This window comes from Bos grunniens, chromosome 26 (genome assembly GCF_055505025.1).
Source record: "Bos grunniens cultivar Pamir isolate PY7600 chromosome 26, Bosgru_T2T1.0, whole genome shotgun sequence".
NCBI lineage: Eukaryota > Metazoa > Chordata > Mammalia > Artiodactyla > Bovidae > Bos > Bos grunniens.
In genome coordinates, this window is record NC_141190.1 from 37053715 (window position 1) to 37080877 (window position 27163).

The window sequence follows — 27163 nt, forward strand, 5'->3', positions numbered from 1 at the left end:
GAAAACACGTTTCCAGCATCCCTCACATCACAGTGACACGTGTCCATCTGCTCCAGATGGTAAGCCACAGGAAGGCAATGGCTGTTCTTTGGCTTATTCTTATAGTTGTTAAGTTCACATTTCTCCCCAACAATCTGTTCATAGTCAAACAGCTCAACAAGTACATCTATTGCTGAAAAACTGTACGTCATCAACAACTTAAAAAGTGAACCCTGGAGGGTGGGTTAGAATTACTTGTTTCTGGTTGAGCCGCCTTTTCTTTCTTAGCACCGCCGCTGCTGGAGTGGGATCGCTTCCGGATCATGGACATGAGTGATCTTTGGGAGAAAGAAAAAAGATTGACAGGAGATTAGCAGATGCCTTAACAGCCAAGAAATAGAAGGTACAGGTTCCAAATAATTATTAAAAATCCAACTCTTCTCTAAGTATTTGAATATAGAACTAGAATTTAAGTAGCCTACTACTTAATAGTGGTATAATAGTATAAGTAGCCTACTTACATTTTTAATAAATTGTGAAATTTTTCATCACTGTAAGAAAGAGAAAGATGTCCTATCTCTTTCCTGTGTAAAACCAAATGCATTACTGGAAGGAGGAGGCTGCTAAAGTGAAAGAAAGAAAGTGAAGTCGCTCACTCGTGTCCAACTCTTTGCAACCCCATGGACTGTACCTAGGAGCCTACCAGGCTCCTCGGTCCGTGGAATTTTCCAGGCAAGAGTACTGGAGTGGGTTGCCATTTCCTTCTCCAGGGGATCTTCCCAACCAACCCGGGTCTCCCGCATTGCAGGCAGACGTTTTACTATCTGAGCCACCAGGGAAGACGTCCAATTACTGGAAGAAGGAGGCTGCTAACATTATTATTAATATGATGCAGAGACATCTAAAAAGTAAAATAGATACAGAAAATCTTTCAATATCCATATTTAAAATTTAGAAACAGGTAACAGACTGGATAAGTATTTAAAGTAGTTTAGGGATATATACATAGGCAAAAAAAAAAAAAAAACTTTTAAGGTAATGAAAGGACTCAAGGGGAGGAAGGAAATAATGTAAAATTTACTTTTTTCCATTCTGTCAACTAAAAGGCAGGAGAATACAGGGTCTCCTTGTTAACATTCCAAAGCAGGATAGGCTGCATGGAGGCAGGGGCTGTCACTAGTTGGGAGCCTCTCACTAGTCCGAGACCTCCCTTTAATCTCTCACGACACCATAACCACCCCACCTCTGATTCTGAGAGGAAGTTTTGGGAATGTGTATTACTGTACAAAAAGATTACAGAGCAAGAAGTTATTTGTACTGCTCAGCACAGTTGTATATATTTACATAAATGAATGAGAATAGATGTCCTTTCTTGTAAACCACTTAAGTGGATGAGAGAAAGTGTGAGCTTTAAATGTTCTGTACGTTGGAAGTACAAGTTGAAGACTGGTGCGGTGTCCACAAGAAAGTCATCTGTACTATTATAAAGAACTATCCGACAAGCTGGTGCTAAGACTGAAGAGAAAATAGACAGCGTGGGTTTCACAGGACAGGTAAGAAGACCAGAACAAGACATCTGGGACCAGTCAAATCTCTAGCAAAAACTGCTCCAGGTGGAAATATTCATCTTGAAATTGTTCTAGTGTTCGTCACACCCACTTTGATGGTTAATTTTGTGAGTCAACTGGTCTGGGTCATAGGGTACTCAGAGATGTGCATGTGTGTGTGTGTGTGTGTCCGCCCACACGCACGTGCACGCGCTCAATCGTGTCCGACTCTTCGTAACCCAATGGACTGTAGCCCACCAGGCATCTCTGTCCATGAGGTTCTCCAGGCAAGAATACTGGAGTGGGTAGCCATTCCCTTCTCCAGGGAATCTTCCTACCCAGGGGTGGGAGATGGGTCTCCTACACTGCAGGCAGATTCTTTACCATCTGAGCCACCAGGGAAGCCTACTCAGATACATGGCCCAACTGTATTCTGCGTGTTTCTGTGAGGGTTCTGGTAACATCTAAACTGGTAGCCTGGGGGCTTCCCTGGTGGTCCATTGGTTAAGAGCTCACCTTCCAATGCAAGTATATGGGATCCCACATGCCTCTTGGCCAAAAAACCAGAACATAAAAGCAGAAACAATATTATAACAAATTCAATAAAGACTAAAACATGGTTCATATATGTTAAAATCTTAAAAAAAAATTAATTGGTAGCCTGAGTAAAGTGGAATGTCCTCCCTCATGTGGGACAGGCCCCAGTCAGTTGGTCGAAGGCTTGAATACAACAAAAGGGTGAGCCTCCCCCAAATAAAGGGAATTCCCAGGTGGTGCTAGTGGTAAAGAACTCGCCTGCCAATGCAAAAGACGAAAGAGACGCGGTTCAATCCCTGGTCAGGAAGAGCCCCTGAAGGACGGCATTTTGAAACCCACTCCAGTATTCACGCCTGGAGAATCCCACGGACAGAGGAGCCTGGTGGGCTATGGTCCACAGGGTCGTAGAGACAGACACGACTGAAGCTACTCAGCATGCACCCCTAAGTAAGATAAAATTTCTCCTGCGTTGAAACTAGGACATCTGCTCTCTCTTGCCTTCTAAGTCATGAAAACGGAAACACTTCCTCTTCCCGGGTCTCCAGCCTGCTGATCTTCGGACTGAAACTACACTGCAGGCTCTCCTTAGTCTCCAGCTTGCTGATTTTTCTGCAGATCCTGGGACTGGTCAGCCTCCACAGTCACGTGAACCAATTACTCAGGCTACTTTCTCTTTTTATGTATACGATGTATATGTACACATGTACACCATCCCCCACTGCTTCTATTTCTCTGGAGAACCCTATAACCCTATACACCAATACACCCTACTCTTTTCCCATGAGCCTACCCTTTCATTTGGCTGCTACAAAATGACCAAGGTATGCTTTCTTCCTCTCTTATCTGTCTCCTAACCGTCCTCCTGGTCAAATGAGCAGAAAGTGGGACGAAGGGGTGGAGGGCCCAGTAAAGCCCCTCAAAGAAGCCACAGGCCCTAGTCATTTCTTCCCAGTTTCACTTCTATCCAGGACCTACATCATCTTAAAACACAGCTCAGGAATAACGTTGGAAAACCTTGTGAAACTCAATACACATGCAAATATATTTGACAAGAAAATACTCATCAAAAAATAAAAATCTCTTTCTACTGAGAAATTATGTCTTTGTCTTATACTATTTAAATTCATCTTAAAAGAAAAATCATTCATGTTATTCAACAAAAATTTTCTGTAATGGGCCTTACAAGAGTTCCTGTTTTAGACACACATACTCGGCATTCTGGTTTCATTTCTCAATATAACCGTAGGGTGCTCTTTGAGAAAACGCTCTATTTAGGTTATAGTTTACTTTTAATTTGAAGGGCTCTCAAGATTTCAGAGACTAAAACTTAAAGGCCAACAGTAGGATTATAATCGTTTTTTAATAGTTCCCTCTCCTCACAGACACAAGTGATCTTTCTTATCAAGCTCAAAATTCTAGACCTTAGCGAAAGATCAAAGTGATGAATTTCCTATTTTAAATGTCAAATTCAGAATATCTCCTACAGCTTTAGCGACCCAGGAGAGAAAGAATTTAAAAATACCTGAAATTCTTTCAATTGACTCTTGGATCGATCACGTGTAAAAATTATTTTGCCTTAACTACTTCAATGGCTTAAAGTGGATTATGTCATACCCTACTCAGTAAGGAAAACTAATGAGAATCTTTTTAAAAGGCAGAGTTCCATTTTCATGGTCGTGTGGGAGGACCATGCTACTCATTCTATTGAGATGGATCTGCAAAGGTACAAAGTATGAATAAATGGACTCTGTGTGAGCGGATTAAACAAATTACATGAGTTAATGAAAGGTAAAACTCTAGCAAAACTTTAAATTTCATTTGATCAAGAATAAATTACACACAAGTGGTTAACAGCATAAAATGAGGAGGTAAACTGTCACACAGCAGGTAGGTTGTCTTATGTACATGGATGGTAGACTGAAGAACCACAAAAGAGGCAGAATTTGACTCAAGATGTCCTGGGGTGTATTGTGCTTAGCTCAGGCTCCTTGGCATCAAGTGACCTCTGGCTCAGAAAAAGCAAATTTTTGTCAGCATATGTGATTTCCTGCTGCAAGAATTTAAACATAATTTCTTTTAATGGAATGTAACTCACTCAGCATTATTAAAGGTTTAAATATGAGATTAAGGAGTTAAAAATAATTATACTTTTAGTTTAATTACTAGTTTACAACAATAAGAGCTGTAAGGTTTTTATTAGTTCAGTATTTTTATTTTTTTAAATAACAAACTGTAGCTTTTCAAATTAGTGAGAGAAAAACATAAAAACATTCTGGAGAAGCTCAAAATTCCTTGATCTTCTGGTTAAAAGGTAAAAGAAAATCCCAATTACATGGACTGAAAGTTTAAAACTGAGGTGTCAAAAAAAGTTTTTTTATGTCTAGCTCCTCAGCTTGGAACATCCACATGAAACCGGAATATCTATAAGAAGAACCCTGTAGGCCACAAGATGTCTTTGACAGGTATTAAGACCCTAAATATATTACAAGAGATGGGCTTCCCTGGTGGCTCAGTGGTAAAAAAAAAAAAAAAAAAAATCCACCAGGAGATGGTTGATCCCTGGGTTGGGAAGATCCCTTGGAGAAGGAAATGGCAACCTGCTCTAGTTTCCTGCCTGGGAAATCCCATGAACAGAGGAGCCTAGAGGGCTACAGTCCATGGGGTTGCAGTTGGATACAACTTAGCAGCTAAACAACAACAATATATTATAAGAAGGGAATGATACACTGGCCTTGAGAAAATTCTCTGAAACACCTGCTAATATCTTTCAAACATTTTACCCGTGTCTAATGATGCATTCTAAACCAGTGTTTTTTAAAAAGGATACCAATAACATAAACTTCAGTTTCTCTGACAAGGACTAACATTTGATGTAGAGCCATCTTCCTGGATGTGCTTACCGGATAGGATTGGGGGGAGGAGGGGGAGGAGGTGGGGGTGGAGGAGGTGGTGGCGGAGGTACTGAATTCTCAGACTGGTTCACCCGTTTCTGGAGTTCATCAACTGCACAGAGAGCAAGCATTCGGAAAAAATAGATGAAATAAGCAACTTAGCACCTTATATACAAAAACCACCTGTTCAAAATCACATTCTTTTACTAGGGCAAAGTTAGAAATTCCAGTATGAAGCTGCAGAACCTTTTAAACTTTTTATCATCAGTGAGAGAGACCTTATACACATTACCAAAAAATTACCATGTGTTTGCTATATGTACAAACTATGGAAAAGGAAAAAAAATCAAGACAATGGCTGGATGGGTGGGAAGTAAGGACTGAGTAGGCTGAAGAAATATTTGTTAAGAATGGAATATGCCAACCAAACACTAAGAAATTGTTAATATTTGACTTTTAAAGTGTATAGACCAAGAATTGAATTAATTTTAAAGATGACATTTAGTAATGAATTTTAATAGCATACTTTCCTCCTCCACTTAATCTCCTTCAAAGCTGCAAATCCTAGAGTTCATCATTTTAACCAGACTCAGACTCTCAAATGTCTAACTCAGAAACTTTTTGTTCTTTTGAAAAGCATTCTGGAAATACAATTTATTCATTCAATTCATTCAAGCCATTAATAAAACAAGTACTTACTAAGCTCCAACAATGTGAAAAGAGCCTGTGCTTGGTGCTGTTTAAGACATAGTTCCTGACTGCCAGAAAACTCAATTTAAATTTATAGCACAGATGTGAATACCTCTAATTGAGCTCTCATGGGCTACAGGTACTGTTCTCAGGAAAAGCTCTCCCTTTATGCAGTCATTCTACTTTCCATGACTAATTGTACTCCAATGACCTGTCCATTTGTTTTTATTGCCAGCACTTAAATAAGCAGGGTAGGCTAGGTTCTCCAACACCGAGTATTCTCTAGTCATTTCATATACATGTGTCTATTTCTCTAAAGGGAATCTGATATCCTCGTGGACAATAAAGTATGGTTTCTTTTCTTCTATATTTCTTACAGCACCCTAGGGTACTGGGTATGGCTGAGCATATACACAGCAGACAAAAAGAATGAACTACTTCTTAATTTTAGATAAATTAAAAAAAATAAATTGTAGTTCATTTTCATTGTGGATTAGAAAGCACTGAATATTTTTTAAAGAAAAAAAAAGCCTACTTGATTCTTCTGTACAGATTTCAAAATTCTAGTATAAAATTAACCAAAAATATCTGAAGTGAATATTGAAGCTGTTATAAAGGGAACAACCTGACTCCTTAAATTACTTACTTTCCAACAGAAACTTATTATTTATCCCTGTGTAGTAATCTAACTCACACATTCCTGTTAAGCCTTCTAGACCTGAATGAATACATCATTTAAGTACCCCCTGGTGTTTTAAAGGTTTTTCCATTTAATATACATACTGTACCCCATTTTATTGATAGGCGTGATATTGAAAGCATTATTTCATGTGTATAATTAGACATTGAAGATAAAGGTAGTATGAACCTGAAAAGCTACTTTTTAAAAATAAACCCTAAAATGGACAAAATAAGTACTCAATGAACACTCATCTCTGAATCCCTGAGAAATGCTGAAGTTTTGGTCTTCCCATATTAACTGTATCTCTGTCTCTTAATTCTGTATGTGATGCTCATAAAAGCTCTGAGTCCAAAAAGTAAGTCTAAATATTTGTGAATCATCTCATTACAGTGATCGTTCTACTTAACTACAATAGTCAGAAATGAGGGAATTTAAAAGAAAGCTTGAATTTTTCTATAGAATTCAGAGCATTCAGTAAATGTACTAGCCATGAAAGATTCACATTTTAATACTAAGACATAATAGCCTACTCAATGTTTTTACCGGAATGCTTTAAATTTCTAGCTTTCTCCTCAGAATTCTGGTATTTCAATTCCAGTTCTTTTTTATCTTCTTCGAGAAGCTCCAGTTGCTGTTTGAGACTGTGTATCTCCTTGTGGAAAGTTTCATTCTGTAGTTGCTCTTCTAGTTCTTTGACCTATAAATTATAAATAGACTTTTATACAGTGATAATAGTTTTTCCTTTGTCAAGGAAAACAAGGGGAAAAACAAACATTTCTCTTTTACTTTGCATTTCAGAGCAAAGAGATTCCAATTCATTTTAATCACACCAATCCTGGGATACAGATAATACTGGGCCTTCCCTGGTGGCTTGTTGGTAAAGAATCTGCCTGCAATGTAGGAGACTGCCTACAATACAGAAGGCGTGGGTTCGATCCCTGGGTCAGGAAGATTCCCTGGAAAAGGAAATGGCAATCTACTCTAGAATTCTTGCCTGGGAAATTCCATAGACAGAGGAACCTGACAGGCTACAGTCCATGGAGTCCCAAGAGTTGGACACGACTTAGCAAGTAAACCATCACCACTACCACCACAGATAATACTTATATTATCAGTAATGTGATTCATATAAATTTATTGGAGACTTACATCCCAGAAAATTTAGTTTTTAATATTCATATAAGTAAAAAATTCATTTAAAACAGATTAACACTTCTATGCCCATTCCAAAAGAAGAACTCAGGTAATATTAAAAGGAGTCCTGGTGAGACAATTTGGTAACAACAAAAACCATAAAAAAAAAAGAAAAGGAAGGAAAGTCCCTTTGCTTCAGTAATATTACTTCTAGAATTTGTTTTAGAGAAGTAGACAGGTGTTCAAATACATTCATTAGAGCATTCTCTGCAACAAGGAAATTTTGGAAATAAGCTACGTGTCCACCAATATTATTGATTTAATAAATTACAGTGTTAATTAAGTGAAATATCAATACTATGCAAAAATTTTAAACCACATACCTCGCTATACACTGACATAGAAAGATATTAATATATTACCAATGGAAAAAAAACAGGTTGTAGAACAATATGCTTGCAATGATCCCATTTAAACTATATTCATAAAACTATATATTTACATAAAGTTTGGATATGCACCAAAATATGGAATTTTTAATTAATCTTAGTTTTCTGCTTTAGCTTTTTCTGTATTTTTAAGATTTCCTTATTATAATAATAAAAACAACACATTTGTGTTTTAAAGATTGCTGAATTTGCAAGTGAACTTACAGACAGGTAAGAAATATTTTCCAACCACGAACCTGAAAGATTATCCAGAATAACAGTACAGTAAAATAGGTTTAGAAGCACTGATTGCTCTAATTTCATTTATAACTTATAAATACTCTTCAGTACCCTACCCCAACAAGGTATACACCCAGCAATTTAGTCCCATCCTCAATATAATTTACTCGGTTCTCGGCACGCATTATTTAAGGAGGTAACTACATGTAGAAGAGGGCTTCCCGGGTGGCTCAGCAGTAGAGAATCCACCTGCAGTGCAGGAGGCTTGAGTTCCATCTCTGGGTCAGGAAGAGCCTCTGGAGAGGGAAATGGCAACCCAAACCCACTGCAGTATCCTTGCCTGGGAAACCCCATGGACAGAGGAGCCTGGCGTGCTACAGTTCATGGGGTTACGAACAGGTAGACATGACTTAGCAACTAAAACAGGTAGTAGAGCTTATTTCAAATCAGAAGATTCTAGTAGTAAGCTAAATAAAAATAAACATTCTTTCATTCTCTTTATTTGAAAAGGTAATTCCTGCATATGGGGACAAAAAAAAAAGTCCCTTCCATCCTATCCCCCAGGGCACTTTCCCAGAGCCAAGCACTATTACCATGTATTCATTTAGAGCTTCCCTACATATATGCCAACATTTCTTATTGAAGGAAAAAAAATTTACCTCACAACCAACTTGGTAAAAACTCCAGGAACATCCAAGGATTAAATGTCAACAGTGTTGCTTAAAGAGACTTCCACAGGTGCTAACATATGGCAGCTAACAGCCTTTCCCTCACCAACTAGGGACACTGTTAAGTAGCATGAATATTGATGCCATTTTTCTTAAGTGGTTTCTTTAATTTGAAAGGCTTTGTTCCACCTGCTTGCCTCTCCTCCTCTCCGCCTCTCCTCCTCACCCACCATGATCACTATCCTTTCTGCCGAGCACACAGAGGTAGGCTGTGTCAGCTGGAAGAACTCTACTCAAACAAACTGAAATAACCACTTAGGAAGCCTTTAAACATATACATTTGTGCAAGTTTACAAAATCAGAAGTTTTCTCTAAGCAAACAATTACTACTAACACGGACTTTTCCCCCCTCCGACAAGCTCTTTGAGACCAATCACAATACACTCTCCTAGTGTATGCACTCTCCAAAAACACAACTGACTCATGGATTTCCAAATTGCATTATTCAAGCTCTTTTTGAGTTGTCTCTCTGCCTCGCTTCTTCCGATCCTTTGGACGGTTTAAAAGTCACTATAAACCCTACTAGTGGCTCAGTGGTAAAGAGTCCATCTGCCAACACAGGAGATGTGAGTTTGATCCTGGGTCAGAAGATCCCCTAGAGAAGGAAATGGCAACCCATTCCAGTATTCTTGCCTGGGAAATCCCACCCCATGGACAGAAGGAACCTGGTGGTCTACAGTCCACGAGTTCACAAAGGAGTCAGACATGACTTAGCAACTAAACAACAATAGAGCCTACAACAGCGCACTATAAATCTTAGATGGGTACTAGAAGTTCATTTGGTAGTTTTTTCCTAAAAGGTGAAAACACTGGAAAGACTTAGTAACTCAAGCAAAATAAGGAACTATGAGCTTCTGGACTAACTCCTCTCAGTTTAAGGATGTGTGTGCACTAAAAACCCAGGAGAAAATCTGTTACCTTTTGTTGATGCTGAATTCTCTCTTCTTCAAGGAGCTGGACAAGTTTTGCATTTTCATCTAATGCGTTCAAAAGCTGCCGGTCAGGAGCAGAGCTCTGTAGTAGAAGGTGGCTTTGTCTCTTTAGCTTGTTCTGTTCGATAAACATCTACAAAAGTTAATTACAAAAATGTAGACACCACTCATGTTCACAAGCCTCCTCAATGGAAACTTGAGCAAAAGGAAAGGTGGAGTTTTCATTAAAAAGGTAAACGCAATTTCTGAATGGTAGTATGATGATTTTAGAAGTAATGAGTCCTATGCTAAGTTTTCATTCATAACTTTTATGTAATCTTTAGAACCTTTACCTTCATCTCAGCACAGTATATATACAGTAGTTTAGTCCTATACTGCAGCTTTTATTTTATTATTGCTTTAAAATTTATAAATACTAGCAGTAGCAGCTAATATATATCAAGAACTTATGCCAAGTATTCTACTAAATATGTTCTACACATTATTTTAATCCTTTACATCGATCCCTGTGAGGTGAATTCATCTGCTTTGAGAAGCTAAAACATATTGAAGACTAGAGGATAGGTGTGGCAGCAATCATTTTACATGCAGTTTATCATGTAATCCCTAGAACACCACTGTCAAGTAGACACTATTATTATCCTACTTTTACTAATAAGATAACTGAGGCTCTGAGGGGTTAATCAGCTTTCCCAAAGACACAAGTGAGTGGCAAAACCCAGGATTTAAACCCAGATCTGTCTGATTTACAGGCCCATGCTCTTCACCATCTGGCTAATCTCTTTCTCGGTTATTTAATAGACCTAAGATTTTTGTCTTAAACCTATCAGCTTTTCCTCGTGACAAAAGTAGTTAACAGTAGGAGGGTAAAGAGGAGAAGGAAAAAGGTATATTAATCAAACTGAGCCTTTTACTAAACAATTTACATATATTCTTAACCTAATCTTCACAACTTTTCACGGTTGAAAGCAACATTATTTCCTATTCACCTATTACTTCTTTTCCTTAATATGCTACACAAAGCAGCCAGTGGGCGAGTCTGAACACAAAATGTTCTACAAATTCTGAAATCAGGCCCATTTTATAGTACAGCAACATTTGCGAGTGAAATTTACATTCTTCTTCCATCTGATGCCTGTGTAAGAATAGGAGCAGAGGATGAGTAAGTATCCATGAGTGCACGAGTGTGGGCTGGAGAAAAGTGAGACTGGAGGCATCTATGCACTAGGGAAGCATCATCAACATTCCATCATAGTATCTTAAAATTGAGACCAATAGTCTAATTGAAATGATTTGTTTCAGATTACTATTGAATAATAATATTACAGTAATTTATTTTTTATACATTTTCCCCTCTTAAAACTCAATTGGTTGGAGTCCCGTGTTGGTATCTTAGACAACATCTCACAGCCAACATGAAAGGCCAACAAATGCAACTGAAACAGCTGAGATTCTCTGGCTCCCCAGGAAGTGAGGCCTTTCACCAAGTGCTCCGAGTCCAGGGGAAGACAGAGAGGACGCAGTCAGGGGGCTGACCAGGGCAGAGGCGAAGGGCCCAGCAGTCAGACAATGCAGGCACAAGGACCACTGATGCCAGGGCTGGCTTTATGGCTCTCCCTGCCCTGCTCCTCTGTACTCTGGTTCTCTTGGGCAAAGTTATAGCTCTCAGGAAAACTTGCTCAACTTACATGATTATAAATTGTTTCAACTGTTATTTTAGAGAGAAAAGAACAAAGACTGTGTCTTAGGGATGTTAATAACATGAATTTCTTTTGCAAAGCCCTGTAACAATCCCTAAATTGCAATATAAGATGAAAAGAACATACAGAAAAGAAGTTCCTTTCAATAACAATGGCAACTTGAAAAATATTAGTCATTAGACCACCTTTTCTAGACTTTAAAGTACTAAAATAAAACACTACATAATGCCTTTTCTAAAGATGTATTTAAAGAAAATTCAGTTACCAAACACTAATGAATTTGGCTTTTAGCTATGGAAAGAACTTCTTGGTTAGCGTTATTAAGTGGGTCCCTTATCAGACAAATAATAACATTGGTACCAGAATTTCAGAGAAATTTTCCTACATCTCTTCAAAGAATGACAAGAAAATTTAGTGTCATAAATATATAATTCATTCTTTCAAAAATAACATTAAAATATTATCATCTCAGTTGTCTGAAAACAAAATTTATGTAACATTCCCTCAGTATATAAGGACTACATGTTGAAAAAGTATTCACATCTTTAAACAGAGGAAAGAAAAACTACACTAAATAGCAAAAAAATATACATTCAAAAAGTACAGGGAAGGTTTCAAGAGTTGAAATTATGTTGAAGAAATACAAAACATAGTTATGAGGACAACTGACTGTTCCCTCCCTGTAAGTGATCATGCTTTGGGTTTTTTAATTGGACAAACAATTAAAGAAGAAGGAAGAAACATTCAATTTTTAATTTACACATTTGAAAACTGTTTGCATGTTTACAGGGTATATATCTTCCTTTTGTAGTTAAAAAAGGTGACCTAAATTAACTTTAAAAAATGATTTCTATGGCTCTACACTAAATACTCCAACAGGGCGGGAGTCGTATTTGCTTTCTTCACCATTATATTTCCACTACTCACACAGTGTCTGGCTTGAAAGATATTTGCTGAATGCACTAAGAACAAAATGCAAAAGTGGTATTTCTCTAGTTAAGTCAAGTCAGATACCTTTTATCAGCAGTTGTCTGTTGAAAACCTGAGAATCTATAAACCATGTAAAAGGGAAGATATACCAGTTCTAATTCAGTTTTGTCTTTTCTTCTTACTATTGTGTAGACCAAGCCTTAGATACTGTAAAATCATCAAGCACTGTTGCAAATACTTATGCTACCAGCAGTGTGGAGGAGGAAATGGCACCCCACTCCACTACTCTTGCCTGGAAAATCCCATGGACAGAGGAGCCTGGCGGGCACAGTCCATGGGGTCACTAAGAGTCGGACATGACTGAGCGACTTAGCGCACGCGTACACACACACACACCAGCAGGGTAAGTACCACTGCTCTCGCTTTCCCTCCTCAAACATCTCTCTCCTCATTCTGGATTAACCTGTCAGTACTGTTTGCACCAAGCACTACAGGTTGCATGGCAGAATGAATAATTCATTTTTACATTCTTAAAGGAATCTTACTTCTTCCATCTATCCGGTTATTACATGGCCTTCAAGTTTTTCTCTGAGCTGCTTTGTATTCTAACATCATTCTGCAAACAAGAAATGCAAACTGAAAATGTCTCTCAAAATTAAGACCCTTGCATGCAGGTCAAAATCAGCCAACATTTTCAGCTTTGCAATGAAGGCATTTTCACATTATCTCTACTCTCTCTCCCCTCAACTATTTCTTTAGCTCCATTATTTATACGCTGTAGATTTTTCTGAAGGGCTCTAACACACTTCAATTCTTTTTCCTCCTTCCAAGAAATAAGAGAATAAATATTTACTCACCTTTCATTAAACTCTCTGAATAAATTTAATCATAATATTTCAAATCAGACCTTCTCAGACTAAACTTTTATAGGGTTCATTGCTACCAGAGTTACCTTCAAGTATGGAAAAACTCTTGCACAAAACCATCATCTGATCTTCAAATGTCATTCCCATAACCCTGCACTTTGTCTTCCTTCTATACCTTGGGTACTTCCACCTAAGAATGCTTACATTTCCTTAGCTACCTTCCTTGAACCCACAGTAGGCAAACAGATTCAAAATATTTATACCTGATGGAGAAGATCTCATGTAGATCACATCATAAGCTGTTAACACATAACACATCATAAGCTGTTACAGCTCAGCCAACTGACGCCTCCTCATTTCCCTGGAAACCAGTCACAGAGCCGTGGAATACCCAACCACCACGTGTCAACAAAGTTAACCCAGAGCATGAGAAGCTCAAAACTCATCTCTAACATGAAAGGCTCAGATAATGGGTGTATAACGTGTGTGACAATGTTCCACAGCAAGTGGCAGAATCAAGGCACACAGTGAGAGCGCTGAACAGTCACTGAAGACCATGATGTTCTTTCAGATGGTATACTGAGATGTAACCCAGTTTCTTAAGGCTTTTGGAAACATACAAAAGTCCTGCACTCAAACCGGACTTTAAATCACAAGTAATGGGATGGGTATCCCTAAATACAATTTATTTTCCCAGTATAGCATTTTCTAGTTTATAAAATTCTTATGAAGACTCATGCCATTTGATTTTACAATCCACTTGGTGAGGTTGGTATCATCACCCATGGTGAAAGTGAAGCCCAAAGAGGTTAAGAGTTGCTAGTAACAAACGACTACTACCCGAATGACATGGAAAAATGCAAACCCAGATCTCTGACACCAAGTTCAGTGAACTTGATACTATTCAAAATAGCTCCCTAGAGCAGATGATCTTTATTCAGAGTGACAAGTGTTTGTTCAACCTCAAAAAATGTTTTCATATGTCATCTGCAAAGCTCTTTAAAATATAAAACTAAAAAATGAGGTCTCTGCAAGACATTTACCTCTTGTGCAAATGACTCTGCTTTCTTTCGAAGGTCCTTCTCCAGCTCCAAGTTCACCTGCATTTCCTCATACTCTTCTACTGCTAGCATGGACACTTAAGAAGACAAGGAAAAGAAAATGGACAATAGGCCACACAGATTATTAGGCAAATGGATGAAAAAACCAGCATCGAAAAGATTCCTTATTCAGGCATACAAAACACCTACATTCACTGCTGGCTGGAATATAAATTAGATAACACCTTTTCAGAGACCAACCTGGCAATGTGAATCAAAAATCTAAAACTATTTATACCCTTTGACTCAACAATTCCACTTTTAGAAATGTATTTATTCTCCTAAGAGAATGAATCATGAACCTACAAAGATCTAATTGTAAAGGTGTTCTCTGCATCACTGCTGAAAATAATGAAACAATCTAGATGACCTAACATTGAGGGGTCAGTAAGTAAAGAAATATACAAGAAATATTCTGCCAACAGGATTACGTTGTACTGAGTGAGGTACAGTGAGGTGGATGAACCTAGAGCCTTTTATACAGAGTGAAGAAGAGAAAAACAAATATTGTTCATTCATGCATAGATAATGGAATCCAGAAAACCAGTACTGATGAACATGTTTTCAGGGGAAGAATGGAGATGCAGACATAGAGAACAGATGATGGGACACAGCGGGGGAAGGAGAGCGTCAGATGAATTGAGAAGGCAGCGTTGACATATATACACTACTATGCGTAAAACAGATAACCAGTGGGAAGTCGCTGGATAGCACAAGGAGGCCAGCCTGGTGCTCTGTGATGACCCAAAGGGGTGGGATGGGAGTGGAAAGGGACGCTCAAGAGGGAATGATTGATTTGCATGCACTGTTGTGCACTGCTGTATGGTAGAAACCAACATAAAAACATAAAAAATTATATTGTAGAGGCATATTTCCTAAATGGGAAAGACCTTCATGACATACCTTTAAAATGAGCTCATTTCTGTTTCTTAAAAGCCACATATAAAACACATCAATAAAAGTTTCACAGAGGAGGAAATATGTAAAAGGCCAACAAACATCTTTATCAGTAACCAAGGAGATGGAAAGTAAAACCATAGCTATCTTTTTATATTCACCAAAGAGGTGACTGCCAAAAATTTTAAAGTATAGCTATATCAAGTTTGGACAGGGCACAGAACAGTGAGAACAAACACACTGTTAACAGGCATATAAACTTACAGACCTACTTTAAAAATAATCTGGCATTATGTCGTGAAATCGAAGATAAAATATTACATTTGGTGTGTACGTTAGTGAAACTCTTTGATATTTGCACCAGAAGACATGTGTAAGAATTCTCATAACACGATGATTTGGAATAGCAAAAAACTGGAAAAAACTCAAACATCCACCAACTGGATACTGCTGCTGCTAAGTCGCTTTAGTCGTGTCCGACTCTGTGCGACCCCAGAGACGGCAGCCCACCAGGCTCCTCTGTCCCTGGGATTCTCCAGGCAAGAACACTGGAGTGGGTTGCCGTTTCCTTCTCCAATGCATGAAAGTGAAAAGTGAAAGTGAAGTCGCTCAGTGGTGTCCTACCCTCAGCGACCCCATGGACTGCAGCCCACCAGGCTCCTCCATCCATGGGATTTTCCAGGCAAGAGTACTGGAGTGGATACTAGATAAACAAATTTTGGTATAAACATAAATGAAATATTATACAGCAGAGAAAAACATACCACAGTAAAACCCTTTAATATGGATGAACCTCACAAATGCAAAAAGCTGCAGAAGGACACAGGCAAAATGACAGCATATATATCAAGTTCATGCAAAATTAAATAATATGCTGTTCAGAGATATATACATATGTGAAAAACTACAAATAAAAACTATGATAAAAATTCAATGAAGAAATACAAGTAGAGATTGATGTTCAGGGGTTGTAAAATACCAATGGATACAAAGACTATCCTTTTTGTTGGTATTTTCTTTATACTCCGTATACATTATAAACATATTTAACAAACAATTTAACCTGTATATATAGGCCTTTTGATTGAAAGATAGTTGATGCACAAAATTATGTTACAGGTGTACAGTATAGTGATTCACAATTTTTAAAGGTTATGCTCCATTTACAGTTATAAAACACTGGCTATATTCCCTGTGTTGTACAACATATCCTTGTAACTTATCTTATACATAATACTTTGTACCTCTTAGTCCCCTACCTGTAAATTGTCCCTCCGCTCCTTTCCTCTCCTGGAAGAATAAACACTAAAATGTTAACAGTGCTCATACCTGGACTATAAAAGTTGAGTTTTTTTTTTCCTTTTCCAATATGCATTTATACTTCCCACCGAAAAAAGTATGTTACCTGAATAAAAAGAAAGAAAAATGTATACGTGTGTGTGTGTGTGTGTGTGTGTGTATTAGTTGTTTCAAAGTATTATCCATGTTTATAACGAAAAGAAGCAGCTTTAGATCTGTAGAGACCTAAAGTCAGAGCTTTGAACTAAAGAATCCCTGTGGGCAGAAACCTTCAAAGGGAATATCCTGTCAAATAGGAGCAACATGAATTCTTTCCTACTTTTTGACATTTTGTTAAATAATGATATAGATGGGACAGAGGGAGTAATGGCGTCATCACCAAGTAGGTACCACATGGGTGGATAGTACATTGATCTCTCCATCAGATTCAGGCCAGGCACTCTCAACTCTGAGCTGAGTCATAGCGATAAAAAACTTTAAAAAGGCTCTCTTAATGGCTGCTTTCACAAGCTGTTCCTCCAGGGCACTTCAGTCTTAACTGACTAAGAACTGGTTTGCTGTGTAATGACATAGAATTTCAAACTTTGTACTCGGTCAATCTACCGCCTCCTCAGAGGAAAGACTAACAGTCTTGCTCAAGTGAAGCAATGTAAATGGTGGTTTGTGATGTGAATTATAGGTCCCTGAGAGCTAAATGATTCTCAAACCTATTTTTAAAAAGAAGTCCTAGGCAAGATAATTGACTTTCTTTCCTATGACCAGAACACTATGATAAAAAGTGAATTTTCACATGCCCTGGTCCTCTTAGATTCTGAAATAAACTGGGTTGGTCCTAGTCATGTATTCATGTACATAATCTCTCTCTCTTCCTAGATAGGGGGCTCCCTGAAGGCAAGGGCCATCACACTACCCTTTGTAGAAGCATGTTAATAGCATAGTGTATCACAACTGAAAATTCTTCTATACCATTTATATCTTCTTAAATGCACAAAGAGCAAAGGAAATGTTACAACCTAGTGCATCTCCCACACTTAGCTATAAGTTCATTTATTAAAAAGAAAAGAATCTCAATTCATGAATGACACAAAGATAGATAACCACCACCACTACCAACAGGGAAGGTCCTGGGTCTGAAAGGTTTCCTTTTCAAGTTGTAGTTTCTGAACTAGGAAAGACATTGGCTGAGGGGAAAAAGCAGAACAAAAAGCACATTAAGAGGCCCTGCTCCCCTTGAGAATTATGTTTGCACTTTAGCATAACTCCTTTGTTCTAAACCAGGAGACATAAGAAACAGCACCATGAGATTACATGCTATGCTTTATGACTAGGATGATAAAATCAAATTACACAGAATTTTCTCTAGAAGAAAGTTCCTTCTCGCCATGAGACCAAGTCTGCTTCTCCTGACGAAGAGGTAAATTTTTATGTGATTCACAGAAAAGATCATGAATCTCTCTTGGCTCTGGCTTCCAGGGAGCTCACAGCCAGACTTCAGGCACACAGGTAGGAAATGTGCAAGGACTTGGAGCAAGGAGGCACTTTGCATCTGAACACAGACTTTCACTTTCCCTGTGTCCTATTTTCCATATCCTCTTTTTTAAAATTTTTTTATTGCAATGTATTTGTTTTACAATACTGTGCTGGTTTCTGCCATACATCAACATGAATCAGCCATACATATGTCCCCTCCCTCCTGAAACTCCCTCCCAACTCCCACCCCATCCCACTGCTCTAGGTGGTCAGAGAACACGGGCTTGAGCTCCCTATGTCACACTGCAAATTCCCACTGACTATATTTTATATATGGTAATGTATATGTTTCCATGCCACTCTCATATGGCACTAGTGGTAAAGAAACTGCCTGTTAATGCAGGAGACATAAGAGATGCAGGTTTGATCTCTGGATTGGGAAGATCCCCTGGAGAAGGAAATGGCAACCCACTCCAGTGTTCTTGCCTGGAGAATCCCATGGACAGAGGAGCCTGGCGGGCTATGGCCCACAGGGTCACACAGAGTCGGACATGAACAAAGTGACTTAGCAGCGCCCCCTTCCACACTGCGTCCATGAGTCTGTTCTCTGTGTCTGCATCTCCACTGTGCATGGACACAGAAATTTTGGTACATATATACAATGGAAAGCTACTCAGCTTTAAAAAAGAACGCATTTTAGTAGTCCTAATGAGGTGGATGAAACCAGAGCCTATTGTACAGGGTGAAGTAAGTCATAAAGAGAAAGACAAATATTGTATGTTAACATATGTGTATGGAATCTAGATATTACTAATGAAACTATTTCCTTTTCCTCTTAATTTAAAATTTTGTCATCTAATGTTGCAGGTATTTATGTAGATATCCCAATCACTGCTGGACTGAGGAGCGGTTTACTGAATAACCCTACCAGATACATAAATACCAATATGGCCATGGTCCCAGGATACATGTAGGACAAAAGAGGATTTAGGTCTGAAGTTTCAAAATGAGTGGGTTGTGAATTCCTTAAGCAGAAGCACTTTTAAATTTCCTCAGGCTCTAACTTAGGTGATAAAAGAACAGGAAATGAGAGAGACTCATTGCTAGACGTTAAGAAGACACAATATAGAAAACTTTTGCTACAACACTCTTTAGACACAGGTATAAAATAATACAAAATATATAGACACAAAGTAAGTTATAGATTTGAGAAAGAAAAGACTAGAAACACATACCTCTATTGCATTTTTCTAAGACTTTCCTCTGTTCAAGAACTTCCAAATTCAAAACATCTTTTTCTTGTTTAACTTTATTTACCTAAAAATGTGATATTGTGAGAGGAGAAAACATCCAAAATTGTAAAACATGACATGATGATGGGCGACTTAAACTACTGTTCAATTTTCAACCCGATGCTACACTAAAGCAGTCATTGCCTTCACTGTGTTAGGCTTTTATTAAAGCGTTTTTATAGCCTCAAAGTGTCTATTTAATTTAGGATATATACCTGGAACTTTACATATTCCAAATAGCATTAGCACTGCTCCTTAAATATGGCAATGTTCTAGTCATCCAACGTAAATGATTGACATTTCAAAAGGAAAAATCCAACTAGACTGCACCCAAAAAATACCTGAATCATTTAATCAGATATATAATATTAAATTTTGGCATTCATTTAACACTTTGATGACATTTGGCTTACGTAAAACATACACAGATTTTTTTTTTAATAAAAAAATGCTTTGACCTTTGACTTAAATAAAATACATATGAAAACCTCCCCCCAAAAAACTTCAATTTCTGAAAAAATTTTTGGCGTCACAGGAAAAGAGACTATCATAGTAGAGTTCTAAAAAAAGAATGTAAAGTTACATATAGGAAGTGGACAGATCTCAAAAGCATTATGTTGAATTTAAGAAGCAAGTTTATACAGTTAAAAACATTCAAAATACTAGTCATTGTAGTAGATATGTAAATGTAATCACTGAAATCATAAAAACCAAGTTCAGAATAATGGTTGCTTGGAGAAACAGGGCAGGGAGTCAGGAGAAAGCACTCAGGGAGAGATACACATGGGTTTCAATAATATGTTAATGTTTTATATACTGAACTGTGTAGTCAGCATATGGATGTTCATTACTTTGTTTTTTATACTTTTCAGATGTCTGAAATAATCATAAAAAAAACTAACTTCTGAAATGGCTTCCAATAATACCTCTAAGTGGGAGGGAAGAGAATCATCAATAAATAATTATAACTGAGAAATGGAATGCATCAAAATGTCTTTCTCTCCTATGATAACACTCAAGAAACAAGCTAAGATGATGGTCCTGAAAGGGCCCCTGAATCCATCAGCACTTCCAGAGAGTCTGTGAACTGGTCTCTTTTAGTACAAAGTATACTGTTGCTTTCTGTTTAAATTAGTAACTGGTACACCCTGCTCAGTGCTTCCAAAATATCTTTGTCCTTCTTCCCACTCACACTTACTGAAACAGTAACTGAGGCTGGTAGGTAGATGGGCACTGCTTCCCAACCTTTTTCACATTCTGGTCCTTAAGAATATGTGTATGGGAACTGGATGAGGCTGCTCACTGAAGGGACCAATACCCTGGGACACTTGATCACTGGCAAGATATCAAGGTGCTATAATACATCAGTTGAGAAACCTTGGGCTACAGACTCAGAACCACTGACACAAATTACATCGAGACTGCAAAGGCAGATTCTTCAAGCCATGTGCAAAGAAGGCTAAGTACGTGCTCTTGCTTTCACAGACAATTCAGAAGAAAAAATAAAAAGATTCTCCAAATACCCACTTGAACCCATTCTACCATCTACTATATATGCCTATGTTGGGAGGTACAGAGGAGGAGAGCCTTTCTCTACTGAGTTTGCCCTCGACTAGAGAAGCAAAATCATTCTTCACCAGAAGCAACAGTGTGTGATTTCAGATGCAGGTATCATTGTCACAAATCTGCAAACAGTGAAACATGCGGGATAACAGGAAACACTTCGATGCTATTTTAGTGCATTATTTCTTGAGCTACAGAGTGGGCCCATGAATGTTTATGATCTTATTTTCTATACCTTTTTGTAGGTCTGGAATAGTGGGGACAAGAGAAAATTAAAATTGGTAGTACATGGTTCTCGTGTCAGAAATAAGCTTCCAACAGCAAGGTTTTGATGCAGCCTGTCCCCAAGCATCTCCAAGCACTAAAGGTCCTGCCTTTCGGGCCTAAGATACATACTTCTTCTGTTACTTCTACAAGTCTGCTCTTGAGATTTTCCAGTTCGATGGCTAATATCTTCTTTTCCTCCTGAACAGATACAATTTGATCTCGAAGTTCTGCATTTTTAAAGAAAAAATAAAGACTTATTTTTAAAAGAAGAAATCAATCTTGTCAGAAGAATTGAAAATACCAGTCCATGAGCAGTTTACTGTCAAAGGTTTTCAACAATTAGAAGGAAAAGGAAGCAGGAGAAGACAATGGAAATTTCACTTGTTCCCCTCCCCTAATATAGCTATGTTCCTTAAATTTTCTATCAGGCATTCTATGTTAAATGTACTAGATTATGTTTTCTCTGCATTGTATCAAACCTATATTCTAGAAACTCTCTGGCATTTTAGAAGTAGGATTTTTTAAGCTTTTAGCAAAACAAATTAAGGCATTGTACTAATTTCTTTTTTATTTTATAATGGCCATGGGCTCTTGTCACAATGCAATACAAACAAACAGGGCAGCTAACAATTTGGAGATTTTGATTTAAAGGAAAAAACCCTGACGTGCTGCCAATTTATAGCCCTTAAATATTATTTGAACTGACTCAAAATATAACCTATTTGAAAAAGGGTTAATTCTAATAATTTTCTCTCCAGAGTTGTGGGTGTTTTGTTTCTTAATTTATTTCGTATTTCATATTATTGAGATTAACTGAAAACTGTTACTAGAGTGAAAATATTAGGCACTATAAGTGCAAAAGCTTCTGGTGTTATATTAAAGTTACTTCTACCACTCAAATGTTAAAAAAAAAAAAATACATGGACTAGCACAGTACTTAAATTTATACCCAGGCCCACATAGTTTTGCCACTTAGCTTTTAAGTGCTTTTAATTTCTTACCCTTCTCCAAGGACAATAAGAAATGCTCTATGTGGTTATTTACTAGTAAATTAAATCAAACTTTTTACATGAACCCAGATTAATGAAGGGGTTCTCAAGAGACTTATTTCAAAACCACTTTCTCCACTGCCAGACTAATCTTGAAAAAGAATCAGAAACCATACTATTCAAGATCTAACAGAAGGGAGAAATAGAAACAAAAGGAAAGCCTTTAAACTTCCTCTCCCGGTTCCTGCCAACATAAATACAATTTTTTCTTAGGTGAGAGGGTAAGAGGGGCTTCCCAGGTGGCTCAGTGGTTAAGGAATCTCCCTGCCAAGGTAGGAGATGCAGGAGACGCAGGTTTGATTACAGGGTCAGGAAGATCCCTTGGAGGACGAAATGGCAACCCACTCCAGTATTCTTCCCTGGGAAAGCCCATGGACAGAGAAGCCTGGCGGGCTGTGGTCAGTCCATGGCATCACAAAGAGTTGAATATGACTTAGCAATTGAGCACACACAGGGTTAAAATGGCTTTCTTTTTACTTTCTTCTTTATATTTCCAGGTTTTATCTATCAAACCAACAAATATTCTTGACAGATACAGTAAGTTAAAATGCTCCAATAATTACCAAGCCCCAGACTGTTTTCCTACATCCTAAACTATATGTGTGTGCTTCTTTATTGAAAGAGTTACTGTGCACTTCACAGACGTATTGTGTGGTTTTGCCTTTTGGAACTATGTGGGGACCAACATAGTTGCTTAATACTACATATTGCTTCTAGCTCATTGCCTGAGTCTTAGAAGAAGTTCTTAGAGGGCAGAGACAAAGCAACTTCAGGAGGTATCTTCCCAAAGATTTCAACAGAGAAATCAACAGACTAATAGAGGGTGTTGGCTAAATACATTTTTATTCATTCTTTCTTTCTTTTAACAAAAATATCTTAATACGCAGTCCTATCCTTAAGACATGTATAGGTTAACTGACTGTTCCTGTCAAGATGGCGCTTTCAAAAGTACCTAATCCCAAACAAGAAAGTAACTCATAAAGCTACGGTCATCATGATTCTCAACCAGACTACCCTCTGGGACAAATAATCAGGACTTTTTTCCAAAAAAGGACCCAGGCATCAGTATTTATGGAAATCCTTATGTAATTTCAATGTGCAACCAGGGTTGAGAAGCATTATCCTAATAGGAGTCAAAACCACGTTCAATAATTAAGCCAGGAATCCTACCTTTGATCTGCTTCTGACACTGTACTGAGACGCAAGTCTTGGCAACATCCTCCGGATCCATCGCTGAATCTTCATCATCAATGTTAATCTCCTCAGTTATTACATCTGGCCCCAGCTTGGCCATGTATAACATGCTGATTCTTTTCAATGCTTTATTTTCTTTATTTAACTAAGGCAAATATAAAGACAGTTATTTTAATAGCAAGTGAGTGTCTCAGGTTTTTATACAACAGTCAAATTGTCTTTTTGTCTACACATTCATCAACATTCACAGCATGAAACAGAAGAGTCACTAAATATTATTTTGTTTATACTTTTTAACATTAAACTAATTAAGTAAGACCTATGCCTTACAGCATGTGAAAATGCTAGTTATAACTAATACAAGAAAAATTAAGATAAAACACCAGTATAGATTATATCGAATTTCAATTTATCCAGTCATTAATAGTCCTAATTTAAGACACTTTATTTGGTTTGATGCTGTGCTGTGAACACCTTTTATATGTTTGTCCCGCACTCCCTGTTTTCGAGACATTGCCACTGCCTCTTCATGTTCCACATAATTTCTGGAACAGCCAAGTTCTCCCAAAGCAATTCCTGTTCTCCTGGACAGGAACTCCTGTCCACGTGTCTGGATGTACAGTAGCTACTGGCAACCACATCACACTACTCAACCGAGGAGTAGAGAAAGGCAGTCAGCAGCAAGGCCAAAATGGAGCCAAAGTGCAGAGAGACAGAGAAAAGCAACAGACACTGGGTTTCCCACAGGGTTCCAGTCCATTCCTAAAATGCTACTAGCTCATGGATTCTATGGGATTCTCCAATATCCCTCTGAACAAACTCCTACTTTTTTCCCGCTTTTCTTGCTTAAACTAATTCAAAATGTGTTTCTGTCTATTTCTAGAATTCTAATAATACACAATAGAAGAAAGTTCAAGATATGTTTCTATTATCTCTATGTCATTGCAGATAAAGCAAACCTAATTCATTGATGTATTTAGTACGCCCTTGATGTAAAAAATGAGTTGGTTATTAATTATCATTACCTTCTTTAGCTCCTGTATTCATGTGCGTATAAATGTTAGTACAAAGCACACACAAAGACTAAATTCGATCCAAAGTCCACTGAAGGAAAATATGATTTTGCTTTATTCCCAAGACTAAAATATGAAAGATCTTCTCTTATTTAAGTAGGAAGTGTTTAGTAGATTGCTTTCTCTAGTATAAAATGTAAGATAGAGAAATGTGCTTGCATTTAGTAAGGGCTGTTGGCCATCAAAACAAGTTCTGAGTTTAATAACTGACACTGAATATAAATACAAATAGAAATAACTCACCAGAACGCTAAAGGCCCTTCTCTATGTAAACCTTACACCAGAATAAGATGTTTAGTATGGCACTTGTCTGGCTTTGGTCCTTCATTTGTCATCATGATTAGGATCCCTCAGGATTTCTCTCAGGGAAAGCCCAGCCCATATCACTAGCAAGGTCTGGAACACAAGAGGTTCCCTGACCTCTCTGGGGAATCAGGAAGGATTACTCAGGAATGGCTATGAACCCTTCCCTGGATTCTTCCTGGGAAGGCTGGCGAGATCCATTCAAGGAATCAGGCACAGACTTTTACTCCCAGTCCCCAGACATAGCTCCAGCTTATAGCTCTCCATATTGCAGGAGAGGATCAGAAATATGATAAGAGACCCACGATTTCCCAATCTCTCTTCCTTCAGATGGACAATTCAAGTAAGCACTGTCGTGGCTTCTTTGAACCATGAATGCTAGAGCACGGCACTAGAGGCTCAAGGATCATTGTCAGTTCTCAAAGGATGATATCTTTTCAGAATGCAGGGAAAAAAGAACAATTTCAGAAAAGAGTGGAAAAACTCAAGAGCTAATTTGTAATTCTGCCTCCTAATAAACAAATGGTTCCCAATCCAGCACATTACAATCTGTAGAGTTAAAAAAAAAAAAAAAAACAACTTCCCATTATTTGGCCTGAGGAAGCAGGCCCTCCCACCAGGCCAAAAATCTCTGGCAATAGAGTCCAGCATAGTACTTCTTCAGGGCTTCCCAGGTGATTCAAATGTACATCAATACTAAGACTAATTGACACGGAGGAATGCAGTACTTGGGTATATATTTCTATACAATTAGCAACAGCAGTACTATAGCAGAGCTGAGAATACAGCTCTGCAATCAAATTCTGTCTCTGCCTCTAGAAAATCTTTCAGTGTCAGTTTTCTCATTCGCTACTAAGGATTAAAATAGTTTCCATCCCATAATATGCAGATTAAATGACATATTATATATAAAGCATTTAACATAGTGACTTACAGTAAAAATTCAGCAAATATTAGCTAATAGTAACAAAAGAGATTTATTTTGTTACTAATTTTCCTTCAGAAATCATTTATAAGCTAGTATTCTTCAACCAAGGCATTTATCTATACAAAGTTCCTTTCCCCATGAAAAACTGAAAATACTCATTTTTGCCATCTGATGCTTAACGTATTACTTTCCAGGCCACCATCAAAGTAACATCTGATAACGTAACAGTTAACAGTTCTGCCCTCAAAAGAGTTTAATGCTCCTATCAAACCAGGCGCCAGTATCTACCAGCTATTTGGCTGTAATACCATTACTCTATTCAACAAAGTTACTTTCTCAAGAAAAAAGCCAAACATAATTTCAAAAGTCTTCTCTGGAAACATCATTTTCATATTCTGAAAGAAGAAAATACAAGATTTATACACATGAAGTCTTATGACCATACGAAGTAGAAATTTTTGAGAACTCTGAATTCACAAACTTAAGCTAAGCAATGTCACTGCAGTTATTAGCCATCAGGTTATATAGGTTAACGCACACTACTTCTGTTTCAGAACTCTTCTAAGTTAGAAGGCAAAAATAAACCTTTCATAACCCTATAGGAACAGAACCTTGTGCTATATTCAAATTTAAACAGGGTTTTTATATAGAGCACAGTTTAATGGATAGTTAAAGATACAAAATAAGCATGTTAAACAGACTTGGATCATACAATTTAAATAACTGGCCTATATTCTATTGGTTTAACTTTCACATTTCAGCAAGGCAAAGCATCCATACTTGCTTCTAAGGAAATAATGTAAATTGCATCATAAGAATTAAACATTCTATTTGCCCTTAATTTGAGAGCAAAGACTTAGAAAAATAAGAACTTACAGAAACTTTGCTGTTTAGAAAATGAAAACTATTTTCAAAAATGACAATTAATACTTAAATCAGGATGTGTTACTTTCATTTATTGATCACACATATAATGAGGCTTCCAAACTTTGTATACAAAGCTGTAGCTTCTTTCACATCGATTGAGCATATTGATAGCATTTAATCGAATAGATTTTTTTGGTTTTTTATTCTAAAGTCCACATACACTGTATCCTAAAGTACACTGTACCCTCAAAAACAAACCATTTGTCCATTTTCAAAAGGGCTTCTTAAGAAGACAAACTCTACATTAAGGGTCTTATTATCAACACTAAACCGTAAAAATGACCCCAGAGATTAGTAACACATTGTCATAGCCAGGGACGACTATACAGTCACCTGGCAACTTTGTCAACATTCCCACGCCTGGGCCATATTCCTAGAGCAGTGGGTCTGGGTATTCTTAAGAAATCAATCCTGGTCTACCTTGAAAATTATGACATGATAATTGCAGGTTAGATGCGTGAATTCTTCCACTCAAAATCAACTTAAATACAAAAGGGGGGAAAACAATAAAATAATT

General features: G+C 37.6%; 1 protein-coding gene across 3 annotated transcripts in view; it reads right to left on the reverse strand.

Annotated features, from left to right (window-relative positions):
- SHTN1 (shootin 1) overlaps window positions 1-27163 on the reverse strand; it is a 120340-nt gene that overhangs the window by 38261 nt on the left and 54916 nt on the right. For all 3 annotated transcript variants that reach the window (XM_086377092.1, XM_086377093.1, XM_086377091.1), the window contains exons 5-12: window positions 23392-23560; window positions 21302-21399; window positions 19286-19367; window positions 14328-14422; window positions 9775-9921; window positions 6870-7023; window positions 4964-5066; window positions 235-317 (exon numbers count right to left, since the gene is read on the reverse strand). In XM_086377092.1, the coding sequence (XP_086233218.1) occupies window positions 235-317; window positions 4964-5066; window positions 6870-7023; window positions 9775-9921; window positions 14328-14422; window positions 19286-19367; window positions 21302-21399; window positions 23392-23560 (931 nt within the window). The remainder of the gene's footprint in view (window positions 1-234; window positions 318-4963; window positions 5067-6869; window positions 7024-9774; window positions 9922-14327; window positions 14423-19285; window positions 19368-21301; window positions 21400-23391; window positions 23561-27163) is intronic.